The 14,066-nt window shown below is 37.1% G+C and overlaps 1 protein-coding gene across 1 annotated transcript; it reads right to left on the reverse strand.

Moving 5' to 3' along the window:
• Positions 1 to 8,275: 8,275 nt before the first annotated feature.
• On the reverse strand, positions 8,276 to 12,743 carry LOC128027555 (autoimmune regulator-like). The gene is made up of 13 exons (XM_052615272.1): positions 12,597 to 12,743; positions 12,323 to 12,497; positions 12,098 to 12,244; positions 11,256 to 11,321; positions 11,045 to 11,158; positions 10,743 to 10,882; positions 10,473 to 10,624; positions 9,528 to 9,588; positions 9,260 to 9,391; positions 8,819 to 8,940; positions 8,641 to 8,713; positions 8,478 to 8,561; positions 8,276 to 8,356 (listed from the first exon to the last, which is right to left on the reverse strand). The coding sequence occupies exons 1-13, from the start codon at positions 12,741 to 12,743 to the stop codon at positions 8,276 to 8,278; spliced, it is 1,494 nt and encodes a 497-aa protein (XP_052471232.1).
• Between the last annotated feature and the right edge of the window lie 1,323 nt (positions 12,744 to 14,066).

The raw sequence follows: 14,066 nt of genomic DNA on the forward strand, positions 1-14,066 counted from the left end.
TGAGGAGGTCAGTTTGAGTGGCTAAAGATTCTCCAAGGATCACAGCTGGAGAATTGCAGAAAATAGTTGAGTTTCTGGTTCAGAAAACCTTTTAAAAAATTGGCAAACAGAACCTACATCAACACATGTTGTTTGGGAGGGTTTCAAGAAAAATGATCCCAGCTCATCCAAAAACAAACTAAAGCATATTCAGTTATCAGACACGACTGGAACTTCAAATGGGACTGGCTTCTATGATCAGATGAAACTAAAAATGAGCTTTTTAGCAGCAAACATTCAAGGCGGGTTTGGTGAAAACAGGGATAAAAAGTACGCCATGTGTACAATGAAATATACAGCTGTATTTTTGATGTTGTGGACTATATTTCTGCTGGAGGTCCTGGACATCTTGTTTAGACACATGGCATCATGGATTCTATTAAATACCAACAGATAAAAAAAATCAAAAAGTGACTGACTCTGTTAGAAGACTTATAATGGGCCATGTTTGGATCATTCAACCGTACAATAATCCAAACACAAACCTCAAAAACAACACCGAAATGGGTCACTGAGCTCAAAACCAAGCTTCTGCTATAGCCATTCCAGTCCTCTGACCTGAACCCTACAGAAAATGAGAGGAGTGAACTGAAGAGGAGAAGCTGGGAATCTGAAGGGTCTGGAGTGATTCTGGATGAAGGAATGGTCTCTGATCTCTTGTCAGGTGTTCTCTAACCTCATCAGGCATTATAGGAGACAGTTTTTGAAATAGACACATTATCTTTAATGAAACCCTTTGGTGCTGGCAGTAACCTCACAAATCGAGTATCGCGTTAGTTCAGTCAGGCCATGTTAGTCACGCTTGCTTCAGCTGACAGTCAGCTGTTCCTGACATGTACCAATCCAGTCTTGACACCTATCACCTGCGGTCTATTTAAATTCCCATTCTCTTCCATTGCTTCGCTGCTTGCAGTTAACTCCCTCCTCCAACCCCAACTCCACCAACTGAACCTGTAATCCGATCTAACTGTGTTCTCTCTTTACAGTCTCTTCATTGGAAGCAGTCTCTATCACATTTTGTTTACAACTTAAGTAATTGTGAATTGTAATTATATATGCTTATAATGGTTCTGTTCTGTACCCTGGGGGGTTTGTCTTGCTGCTCTCCCTGTTCTGTCCAAGCATGGCTGCATGGACAGGCGTGTGGAGTGTTGCCCAGAACATAACCATACCGCCAACACTTACTGTATGCAATTATAATTGTCAGAAATATACTTGACGGAAGTGGTCCTGATTGAACTATGGATAAAGAAATGTATAAACAATAAGTCACAATTGCTGATGTACATTGTTTCCTGATGCAATTCTGCAGAACATGGAGTGCCTTGAATACAAACACAAAACAGATTAAATTCTGCCCGGTATTTGTATAAAAAGCAATCACAGAACCTAATATGGTGTTAATAATTTGTCAGTATGTCTTTGTGTGAATGGGATCATTAGCACCCTCTATCAAAGTGTCAGTAGACATAATCAGCCCAATCTACAATATTTCTCACCTCTGTCTTACGTTCAAATTCTTCTCATGACTCTTTGTCATGCTGTAAACCTGGAATGAGCAGCCAAACAGATGTTCATTCCACACATATGTCCATACTCTGATTTTCTTGAGAATTTTTAATGGTTCCATAAAATCCAATGGGTACTTGCAATTGCAAATGCAATCAAACAACCCCCAATACATGACATGAGAAGTGACAAGCAATAAAACACAATTACAAATGCATGGATCAGATCCCCTAAATAGTTTTCCACTGGACCAGGAGAATGCCAATTATTTTGTGGGTCCCTGCTTTAACCGACCCTGTGCCCCTGTGCAAATAGCTCCCCCACTCCTGCTGATCCAGCACATCGCTCACACTCAGTGGTTTTGCCCACCAAGGTGATGGAGGACAAGAGAAAGAAGGATATATATAGACCTTAAAAAGTTTCTGAACTCTTACAGCACACATTTTACAAAATTGTACACAATTATAAAAAATAAAAAAACACACAACTATACGGAGCCCCACACATGACAAGCAGGAAAAAATATAAGGCTAAATCGTGTGAACGATTTAATAATTCGTTCCCTCAATGTACTAAAACGTGCACACAGTTTTCATGCATACTATAGCGTTCCCTCGAATTTACTATTGCGTTCACTCGATTTATAAATTGTGTGCACAATTTACTAATTTGTTCGCTCAATTTGCTAAATCGTGTGCACAATTTAGCAAATCAAGCAAACGCAATAGTAAATCGAGGGAACGCAATAGTAATTGTGTGCATGTTTTAGTAAATTGAGGGATTTTTATTTATTCAATTTATTTATTTTTTCTTGCATGGCATGTGCGGGGCTCCGTACAAATACACTGTAAAATACACTGGTTGAAAAAATAAAAAAAAATTACTAGTAACTCTGAAGTTTACTTGACTAAAAAAGTATCATATACATAACATAACATAACATAACATAACATATAACATAACATAACATATTATATTATATTATATTATATTATATTATATTATATTATATTATATTATATTATATTATATTATATTATATTATATTTTGTTCAAATTATGATACATAGGCCTATTATTCAGAAATATTTGATGAATGCAAAGTTTAAAACAACAATATTTATTTGAATAGATTTTTTTATTACATTATAAAAGTCTTTGTTGCCACTTTTGGTCAATTTAATGCATCCTTGCTGAATAAAAGTTTTTTTTTTTTTTTTTTATTCAAAATCATCTTTCTGATCCCAAACATATAGCCTCCCATTCAAAAGATAAGAATCAGTTATCGTTTTTTACATTTTTTTATTAATATTTTTTACATGGTTTTATAAACTCCTTGGAATCACATGAGCCATGTTAAATTCATGCTCCACAAAGTTTGCCAGTGAAAGTTGTCCATTGTTAACAGGCGAGGTCCTTGTAGTGTTTAGCACAATTAATCATCTTGTTATCTTTAATGGTGCTTGCAACACTGACAAGATAATGCAGGTGTGGACAAATAAAGCAGCTGTGTCCCTCGGAAGGTCATGTCAGAAACCACTTAAAGTAGTGGTGTCTAAGCTCAGCTGTTTTGTACTGAATAATATAAAACAGCACAAAAATGCACATTAGCGTCTTTATTGCTGAGAGGCTTTCAGCTGAGTGACCTTAAAATAGTGTTTTGCCAAATTGAAAAAGAGTCTATTGTGTAGAAGGCACACAATAAGACTATTTTTACCATTGTGGAAGAATGTCCTTGAATACAAGTTCTTTTAAACTCAACATATGCCGATGTGTGGGATAACACAAACATATAGTTTGATAATATTGTTTTCCCTACAGAACATTAATGCAATCTATCTGATCCAAAACTCAGCTAAATATAGTTTATCAGAAGGGTTTCTATTTAATTATCTGGATCCAGCTTGTATTGTGTAATTGCGGTCTGATTTGTTGCCAAAACATTTGTTTGAGAATTCACCCAGCTTTTTTTCCATTGGGGAGATGCTGTTCAACTGGGTGAAGTTGTGTGACCAAAACTCTGTTAACATGTAGCCAGCCTAGTTCTCTGTGTCCTGTTACACTTCAGTGAGTAAGAGGCACAAATACAGGCATTTCATGCAGGCTGATATTGACTTCAGTCTGCCATTATATAAGAGAGGTTAGCCTATGGAAGTAAAACCAGAGGCATTCGTCTTGTAACAGAATAAATCTTAGGAAATAGGCCTGATACAACACATCAACTTAAGAAGAAAAACCTGCAAGGCACCCTCACGATGTTACAATATGAGTTCTTTGTCAATCGGTGCTGCTTTTGCAAGAGGTCATCTCCTTTACTCAAGTTTCCTTGAAGGTTGTGAAACACACAGATGAATATTTGAATACTGTTGGTATAGTATTTATTCATTGTTGATACATTCTTCTCTATTACCCTTGAGTTTTGGGAGAAACAAGTTTAGAATGACATGAAATTGAGTAAATAGGACTTAAATTTTGTGTGAGATATTCTTTCATTCTTCATCATATCATTGTGCTTTGTTTTATCCATTCCCCTGACTTACACAGTAACATCCTCTTTACAATGACAGGAAATGTTTAAAACATCGGCACAATCAAATCAATCAAAGGACAATGCAAATGTTTCGCAAAGCCTGGAATAAATATGTGTTTTGAGTATTTGTTTGAGCAAAAGCCTGGGAATTATGGGAGGAATGTGAAGGTCATGGCCAACAGCATATCACAGGAAACTCACAGAGCGCATCCGGGCGAGGACGAGAAAGGGTAACAAAACATCAACTTTGAAAAAGAACAGCTGTGCCTTTCAAAAATGACCACTAATCACAGTGTCAAATTATTCTGTTGAACTAAACAAACAAAAACATGCCGAGATGCTGACATATAAAACTGTAAATCAGTCTATTAGAAGTGTGCCAAATCCAAGTCATAGCGATTAAAGGACAGTTAAATAAAGAATTTAGAGCACTAACTCAGAGCTTATCTCAAACAAACACATGACAAGTATGTGGAGAAATGACAAGCATGTGCTTCCTGATAAAGCACAGTTTGTTTTTGCATAATTGTGGTACCATTCATTTGAAGGTATGCAGAATACATATTATCTTCTAACCTTTTATAGATCTGTTCACATTCCTCTGTGCTGGTTTGCGCAAGATTTGTCAGAGATGAGATAGAAGCCAGCTCACACTGGGATTAATGTTGTGCATTGCAACTAATCTTCACTTTCTTATTCCAACATTCAGTCTGGTCCTGGGGTTTCAAGCACATTTAAAACAGGTGAACTACTTGACATTATTTAAGGAGTCGTTCCAGGAAATGTAGGTCCAGGAGCAGAGATTCTATGCTTTTATTAAGGGTAGCTCTGGTTTTCCATGCTGCTGTGCCTTTATTCTGCCAATAATTATCTTTCCAGCTGGAATAGATTTGCAGGACTGTGCAATATGCTGTATTGCAGTAATTATGAATGGAAAGGGCCCTGGGTACAAGCCATACCGGGTGAATCATAGAAGCTTGAGCAATCTTTGAGAATGAGAGCTCTTTTTGAGGTCTGAGGTCATGCCTTCTTTTCAAATAGACAAAAAACTGAAAGGACATGTCTTGAAATATATGCATGCATCAAGGAAACTGTTTCAGCATCATGGAAAAGACTTAGGAAGAATGAAGGAAGAAACCACCATCCGTTGCATCCCATCACTGCTCCCAATCAATGATTCATTTTCACACTCAAACATTTAGATGGGGATGCCAAATTTGACGGTGACTGAAGGATAATAAGAATTTGTAGGTCAGGTAAATGTGGATCCACAATGTGGATTTGCAGAAGTGTAACAAAAGTGCATAGTCGAACACAGTTAATTCCTCTGGGCAGGTCTCAGCAATGTTCCAGGATCTGAAGGATAAGGATCACTCATCCGAGAACTGTAAACAGGTTAAAAAAAGACCTTTTATGATAATATAGAACATCATTGTTCATGTGCCACTCATAATGTCTTTATAATGTTTTTACTACAGTGATCAGATTTCACTTCACAGATTCAGAGATGCACATCCGCCAATCAAACAAGGTTTAAATATCACAGAAGCTTCACTTCATGACCATCAAAACAGTACATTCTATATGAAAGTGTGTATGATACAATCTGGACATACTACGTTTGTCATATTGTCATGTGATGTACAATGTCAGTTGTGCTGCTTCACTGTCTTTCAGAACTCCTTTCCTGTGGCCCCATGGGATAGTGAACTGTACACTGTACATTGGTTGTGTACTTTAGAACAGTCGGTCATTCTGGTGCATTTCACCTACTGTTTTATGGATACTATAGTAGGGAAATTTGCATATTCAGGTGCGGCCAAGGACTGTTTTCAAACTTGTTTCCTGGACACTCCACCAGTCTTTTATTGTTGAACAAACAGATAGTCTGGCCCCAAACTCACACCATTGATTGGACCAATGCTGCTGTGTGTCAAGCTGTTCATGGATGCACATACAAACACAGTTTTCACAGTGATAGAGCCACACATTTGTATTTAATTATACAGTCGTTGACTCTAGAATAAGATTTTCTAACACTGAGAAGTGTACACATGCACTTCAGCTTTGAATCAGAATCTAATCACACATTTTACATTTGCATTTTTTCACATTTCACAAATGTGTTTTGGAATTTCCTTTTTATTTATATTTTTTGCTTTTCTTGTGATTAGAATGGAAGCTAAGAAATATCATACTTCATATATCATATCTTCATATACTAGCTGTGTTGCTCTTAGGCAGAACATTGGCACCAGCTTCAGACTTTACAAATCAATGATAGGACATAAAGAATATAGAATGTATTTGATATATAAAAGCTAGCCTGAACACTTAGACTAACACATCATGAACATGAAGTGTCTTGGCACTGCGGGAGATAAAACAGAACCTGTCTCATTGATGCATGCTGTCTGCATTGCCAAATGTCTTCTCATATAAAAACATTTTCCTTCATGCTCTACTGAGATTTAAGGTCCGTTGTAATATGTTCCCCGCTCCCTATTTGTTGGGCCCCTATAGCAACCCCGCAACATTCCAACAACGTCTGGCCTCTGGCCTGTCACAACACCATCTGCCTGACAGGGAGCATTCACACACTTTAAAGACACATTTGAGCTAGAAGAAAACATAGATGAACCGAGACTTCTGATACATTCCCACTGCACGGATCACTTCACTGTTTTTGTACAAAGCTTTGCGAAAGCAAATGAGAAGCTTTGCTCTTTGTTGACATTCATTATGCTTTGACATTAGCAACAGCACATTTCCAGGAGTCCCACATGGTTCTCATTAACATTCCAAGTGCTCCCTTTCTCTCCTTTTCTCTTCCCCTCTCTCTTTCCCACTCTCTTTTTTCTCTGAGGAGGCCAAAAAGGAAAACTGACAGCGTTGGCCCTGGACCATGCATTCCATGAGATGTGTCAAAACCATTCTCAGAAAAGCACAGAAGGCCCACATAGGGGCACTTAGAAACAAACACACACACATACACATTGGGTTTCCATGTTTTTTAGGAACAGTTCATAGACTTTTTTTATATAGTTTTTATACTGTACAAACTGTATTTTCTACCCATACCCTCACACAAAGCTTCCTGCATTTTAAAATTTTCAAAAAAAGATCCTTCTGATTTATACAAATCATACCAATATGTATCTTATCCTTGTGGGGACATTTGATTTCCATAACATAGGGTATACCAGGTACACACACACGCGCACACTTACACATACAGAAGAAAGTGAATATAGAAGAATACATGGGTCTTTATTAAAAATGGGAGCACATTTTCCATGTTTGAAAGGAAGAAATAGAAATCTATTCATCTATTCTTGAGTCATTGTTTCATATCTGGAGGTCATCACATGCATGTTGACATTACAGAACAATAAGTCCACATCAAAATCTGGGTTTCATTGGATATCAGACCTCTATAGATCTTAGTCAGAGGAGTGCTTTAATCCATTTTTGACATGAATGAGATCAAGTCTGTGAGGGACAGAAGTACAATGTGTGTTCAGTGCATTGTACTGTTGTTTAATGTTATGCCAATTGTTTAGCTGTCGAAACATCTTTCTAAAAGACTCCCAGTAGACAAAAACTACATTAAACAGGATTGATGGTTGTGATGCTTTACAAATTACATGAGTGAACTTTTCCAGAACGTTTTGCTGTATTGAACTCCCAAAACCAACTCTGAACAAACTCTGTTTTGGCCTGATTTAGTTAAAAAATGATGTCAAACAAATTAGTTCCTTGATTTTAAATATGTGGGCCTCAATTCTCCCTCACAGCCTCATTTAATCTCTATAAAAATCAATACGGTGTCTATGGTCTAAAATAACACTGTACCAATGCTATACATATACTTACATTTTTATTTTATTTAATAAATTTTAATGTGAAAGGGACAATAAATCATTTAGGCGAACATAAGCTTCTGGGTGAAGTTTATTTTAATGCGTTTTGTATTGTATATTTTGTACTTTTTCACAAATATAAGTCGAAATATAAGTAGAAAACCTGTAGTAGCAACACCCTATTGATAAATAAAAATATCTAATGATAAAAAAAATAACCTGTGAAATGGGTAATCAAATACATTGATTTTCTTCACATTATTGAATCATGTTCTGGAGGAAACTTAGATTTGATGTTTGTGCACAGCAGAGATGAACCACTGGACTCAGTGAATCACTGGAAATAGCCTTGAGACTCAGAAAGAGGACGTGAAATGTTGTGGAAAGCCCACTGCAGGATCCCATCTATAGAGCTCTGCATTCAAGATCAATATACTGTTAGGTATCTTATCTGGGGCTTCATGCATATCCAGTTTCCATAGCTCACATTTGCATTTAATAAAAGTTTTTTATATAATTGATAAACATGACCTCACCTCCCCCATTATAGAGTCCATTTCATCTCTGTTGAGCAGCTGCTCTGATGGCATTAAGCCCTGATCAGTCATGTGTTGACTCATCTGTGGGTGAATAAACCAGACTAATAACATCTGTGCAGTCAGCTGGCCCAAAAGTGCTGTTTTAGTGTTTTCGGATTACCTGAAGACTCCTCGATGATGTTTCACTTTCAGGGACCCAAGACCTGGAGCAATTCCGACATCTTGTCTTTCCGCTGAAGAGGCAAATAGGGGAAGAGAGAGATGGAGTGATTGAGATTCAAAGCATGATAGAGCTCACTGTTATTCTGTTATAAATAACAGTACAATAACAGCAGTACTTTGAGAAGTTGCAGAGGGCATGATAACTCTGCAGGCACTGCGGGCAGGGGATCAGCTCTCCACGGGTGAGGGGGCATATCCCACAAGCCATCCTCATCCCAAACATTTCACCATCTGAAGACTGACAGAGATTAAATATAAAAATACCTGAAAATGACCACAATCCTGCCATAAACATATAGAGGATTTAAAAGCCTGAAATGACATTAGAGTGTATAGATACACACACAGCATGCAGCAGGAATATCTTCTACTTGCTCTAAGTACTTGAGCTGTTCAGTGTCAGGTGGATTCTGATTTTGATTAGCTGTTCATCAACTGTATAAAAATCCTTCTGAAAGTTATTCCAACAATTATTATTTATTGTTAAAGGTTGTCATCCTTGGTGTTCACATGCACTCAGTCGCTGTGTCTCTCACTGAGTCACATGGACGTGTTACCTGCAGGCCCATGGGCTGAGCGCTTTTGCCTTCTGTGACTGTGGAGAGTGAAGTGGAGGACAGAGACGAGAAGAAGGAGAAGTCCACAGCAGAGCTGGAGCCTGTCTCTGTAACTTGAGGGTGAATTGCTGACTAAAAATAAAAGCAGAGACTTTACAACTGTCATGGCTGCTAATAATCTGCCATCACTGGTCATCAGAGTTCAGACTGTACATATAAGTGCGACCAATTTCAATTTAGCTACAGGAAATTATTGCAAGTGCTTTACCTGCATGGGGGTGTGTGTCCTGTCTTTGGCTCTGTTGCATAGCTGACAACGCCATGTACCACTGAAATATTTTTTTAGATTAGTGAGAGATTCATGAAGGGCAGTGGCCCTCAACCTTTTTGACCTGAAGGCCTCCCCATCATCCAATACTCCAAGCCCCATATACCTATTTATTTCTGCTATAATTATGACAAAATTACTTGTTTATAAACTTTAAAAAAACAGACACTGGTGTAAAAAAAAAATAATAAATAAAAAATAAACATAATTAATAGTTATTTAGGGGAAAACTAAAGCTATACATATATATATATATATATATATATATATATATATATATATATATATATATATATATATATATATATATATATATATATATATATATATATATATATATATATATATATATGATTTCTTAATTTTATGTGTTTTTTGGCATTTTTATTAAGAATGCAATTTGTTAAAAATATATATTCTATCAATAACAATATACTTATTGAATAATGTTATGACAACCTTAAAATCACAGACACATTAATAATATTTACAGATATATAATATTTTAAGGATCTGTAATTTAGACAGCAGAGTTCTGCACAATTTTTAGGTAACTAATCAAATACTAAAATCTGTGAAATGTAAAATTGTATGTTTTTCCTTTTCTATTTACATTTAATATTTTACTCAAATTATATATAATAATTATATCATTTGTAAAAAAAAAAAAAAAAAAGGAAAGAAAAAAAGAAATTAGGCATTTTCACTAGTGCTTTTAGACTTATATTCCACTGGATTTAGTGTATGGCCTCATATTTGAGATATTTTGTATTCTACTATGCAGTTTCTCAACACCGACTTGACACAGCTGCAGACTAACAATGAGCGCAGTCAGCTCTAGGTTTGTAGGGTCAGCGGCCTGTGCGTCACATGACTGATCTGTACCTGGGTATGGAAGAGAGGGGTGGCACCAGGCAGTTGAGATGGAAGGCACGGGGACATCCGTCACAGCAGATGAGCTCTCCACCGTCTTTACATACAGCACATTCATCATCATTATGCTCTTCCTGAACATATGCACCATTAATGTGATTTAACTACTGTACCAGGTTAACATCATGACAGCTTTTGCCTATAGAATATTTTTTAAGCAGGTTTTTCTTTATCTTCAATGTCTGTAATTTTCCACGAGTTGAACAAATCTTGATCACCTACATCCATGATTCTGGCGCTTGGCTCTCCCTGCTGGTGAGAATAGTTTTGCGCAGTCTGTGCCTTGTGCACTCCAGCTGTCTCATCCAATTTGCCAGAAGAGTAGAATTCTCCTCCAACCTTGATGCATTTTTTGGCACCTCCTGCGGGAGAGAGCAGCTTGAGACATCTGCGCTACCAAAGTGAACTCCCAAAGTGTTTACACTGCAAGGTTACACTATCAAAACACACTAAGGGCTAAAACATTAGCTAGGTAAAGGCTGTCATCACAGTCTGTCAACACCCTTTTAGTGTGCTGAGCTCACCAGACTCAATGACCTGCTGGATCAGAATCCCCTCCACTGTCCCGCAGCCAGTGGGATGCTCACTGGCAGACACAGTCACGGCCCTCTGGACTGAGGTAGATACAGCCTGGACCCCTGCATTTTGGGAGTCATATTTATTCATCTGCATCCTCATTCATCTTCTATAATACATAGTCTTCTAATGACACACTTTGCACAAACATGTGATTACCGTTTCCCACTGAGACCTGAGAAAGTGCTGCACCATCTGTCTTTCTGATCGGCTTGCCTTTGCTTTCTGGAACAGTGAAGACATTGAGTTATCAGGACTGTCATGTTTGCAACTTACATAAGTATCATGTCATGGCCATACAAACTGTCACACGTTCACTCGGATTTATGCTCTGTGGATTTTGAAAGCTATCTATATATATATATTACCTTGGCATTAAATTACAGAAATGACTGAATTAAAGAAAACTGCGTTCCTAGGCTGTTTCTAGGCTGATGACATATTTTCTTATCAATCTCTTTATTTTGGAAAGCCATAGAAATGTTATATTTTGTTTTTGGATCAAATGGTAATGCAAAAATTGTATTTGTTATAGTTTCCATTCAACATAACTATGACGACTTTCGCTTCTAAAAGTTCAGGAAATGTAAGGTTATGGGCCTGTAACTAGTAAAACAGAAGCAGTTTTCATAATAATTGATAATGTGCTATTTTGTTTGGCTTAGGCTAATATTTTAAACTGAACAAAAACCACCCAATTTGACTACTGACATTCTTCCAGTTCCGCTAATGTTAATAGATTATGTGGTCTTTTAAATAAATACATAATGCATCATTTGAATCATGACAGAATTTGCCTTTCTGTGTGAACTATCCTTTCAGTGTTGTCTTTAATGTTTACATAACCAAGAAAGAAACTTTTTTTGAATGTACAGAGGACCTTCAGATGAAACATTTTCATAACTTAATGGGAACGTTAGTAAAATGTTAATAAAATATATTTTTGTTAACTGGGAATTTACTATAAGACTAGAAGTGTCTGTGTGTGCGGCTGTCCACACCTGAGCTGGAGGTTAAGGCTCTCTTGGTGTGCTGATGTGTTCGGTGGGTCATATGTTTCTCGACCACCCCTCTCTTCCTGCTCGACTGGCTGTGGACCTGCAGCTCAAGCCTGGGGTTTCCTGCGTGTCTGGCCACCTGCTTTAACCCTACCAAATCAAATTATCATCACTCAAACTGTAATTATCCTCCAAACCACTTATTTCTGCTTGACATGTGCACTGTACCTTTGGGAAGGTTCATAAACAGGGTTTCCAGTTTTGGGTAACACTCCTTATTGTATTCTTTACAGAGATTGCTCCAGAATCCCTGCAGGACAGTGGCATCCTGGTCCAGTATCAAAGTGAGCAGTGAGTAGACAGCTTTGTGGATCCCATCCTTTTTCTTTCGCTCTAAAGTCTCCTTAAGTGTTAATCGGTAATAGTTTTAGAATTGAATGAACTCTGGTCACGCATATTTGTGGTTATGCTGAGGAATAGCATTTTTTATGAAGATGTTCACCCTCAGGATCTGTTCCGAGATAACGTGGTGATCCGCCAGCCCGTACAGCAGTGGGAAGGGGTCATGGATTGCCATGGCGATCTCAGTCCTACATGCTCGTAGCTGTGAGTGCAGGTCAGACTCTCCGTAACCTTCCACCCTAGACATGCTTCCACAAGAAACCTGCGTATAGATCACACACTAAACTCCCACTGACATTCTGGTTTTGGTGTCCTGAGAGCACTAAAAATATCTTCATATATTAATTTAAACAAATTAGAGGTCTGCAGATCTTTTTTTGAGAGAAGGGGTCCTATTTAATATATTAAATAATATTGAATGTTGCATTTTAAACTGGACATATAATACATTAACATGCCTAAAATACCATTTTTTTGCATTTGCATATTTAACTATGAAGCTTAAATTACAATCCATTAAAATAATGTAAATAGTCATTTTCATTTTAATGAATAAACTTTTAATACAGCAAGAACAGTGAATATTTAGCTGAGCTTCAGCTTTGACTGAAATTAGTTTGAATTTGGATTCAACCTTTTTATTTGATCAAAAAATGATAGTACTTACAACAGCTGCTGGTGATGAGGACTACAGATACCTGTAATCTAGCTGGTTTCCTGGTCCCACTTTATATTAGGTGGCCTTAACTACTATGTACTTACATAAAAAATAAGTACAATGTACTTATTGTGTTCATGTGGTATTGTAAAACACTTTTGCTGCTATTGAGGTGGGATAGGGGTAAGGTTAGGGAGAGGGTTGGAGGTATGGGTAAGTTTAATGGTGGGTTAAGGTGTAAAGTATGGGTCAACAGTGTAATTATAAATGTAATTACAGAAATTAAATACAGATGTAATTACATGTAGTTTTTTTAAATATAAGTACAATGTAAAAAACATGTATGTACACAATAAGTACACTGTACTAAATTATTAATTAAAATGTAAGTGCATAGTAGTTAAGGCCACTTAATATAAAGTGGGTCCGGTTTCCTTTTATTTGGTGTGATGTCTGTCAGTGATTGGCATGGCTTTTTTTGTGTCTGGTGGATAAATGCCTCTTGTGTTCCTGGAGCCTCTAGGGGCCATTGATTCATATGACTGCTGTGATAAGTGGTGACACTGAATTTCTATTTACAGTTAAAGCACTAACTTGCACCTTGTAGCCTGGATCACCTTAATGCTCATTTGTCCAGTATGGCTTGGAAAGTCCACAGTTGGGCAAGAAACGAATTCTCAATCATGTGAGCCTCTACTTTCAGTCACCTGTCTCTCCTGAGGACTATAGTTTCCATGCCAAGGGGAATCCCAGTCAATCTGCATCACAATATATTATACATTTGAAAATATTGTATATAATATTATAAGTATAATGTTGTAGGTTTGCATTAAAATTAAAATGTTGCTAGATTTACAAAGTGTCTTGTGTAAAGGGCCTGTTGCTTTCAACTTTAAATGAATCCTAGAACAT

The sequence above is a fragment of the Carassius gibelio genome, chromosome A2 (assembly GCF_023724105.1).
Source record: "Carassius gibelio isolate Cgi1373 ecotype wild population from Czech Republic chromosome A2, carGib1.2-hapl.c, whole genome shotgun sequence".
NCBI classification, from domain to species: Eukaryota; Metazoa; Chordata; class Actinopteri; order Cypriniformes; family Cyprinidae; genus Carassius; species Carassius gibelio.

What these genes read in the sequence shown, in the direction of transcription:
- LOC128027555 (XM_052615272.1), bottom strand. Translation starts at nt 12,743, where the DNA reads ATGTCTAGGGTGGAAGGTTACGGAGAGTCTGACCTGCACTCACAGCTA. An exon ending in TCAGGTCTCAGTGGGAAACG is followed by an intron (nt 11,159 to 11,255) that starts GTAATCACATGT and finishes CCCAAAATGCAG; the next exon opens with GGGTCCAGGCTGTATCTACC. An exon ending in TGGACTCTATAATGGGGGAG is followed by an intron (nt 8,357 to 8,477) that starts GTGAGGTCATGT and finishes TCTTGAATGCAG; the next exon opens with AGCTCTATAGATGGGATCCT.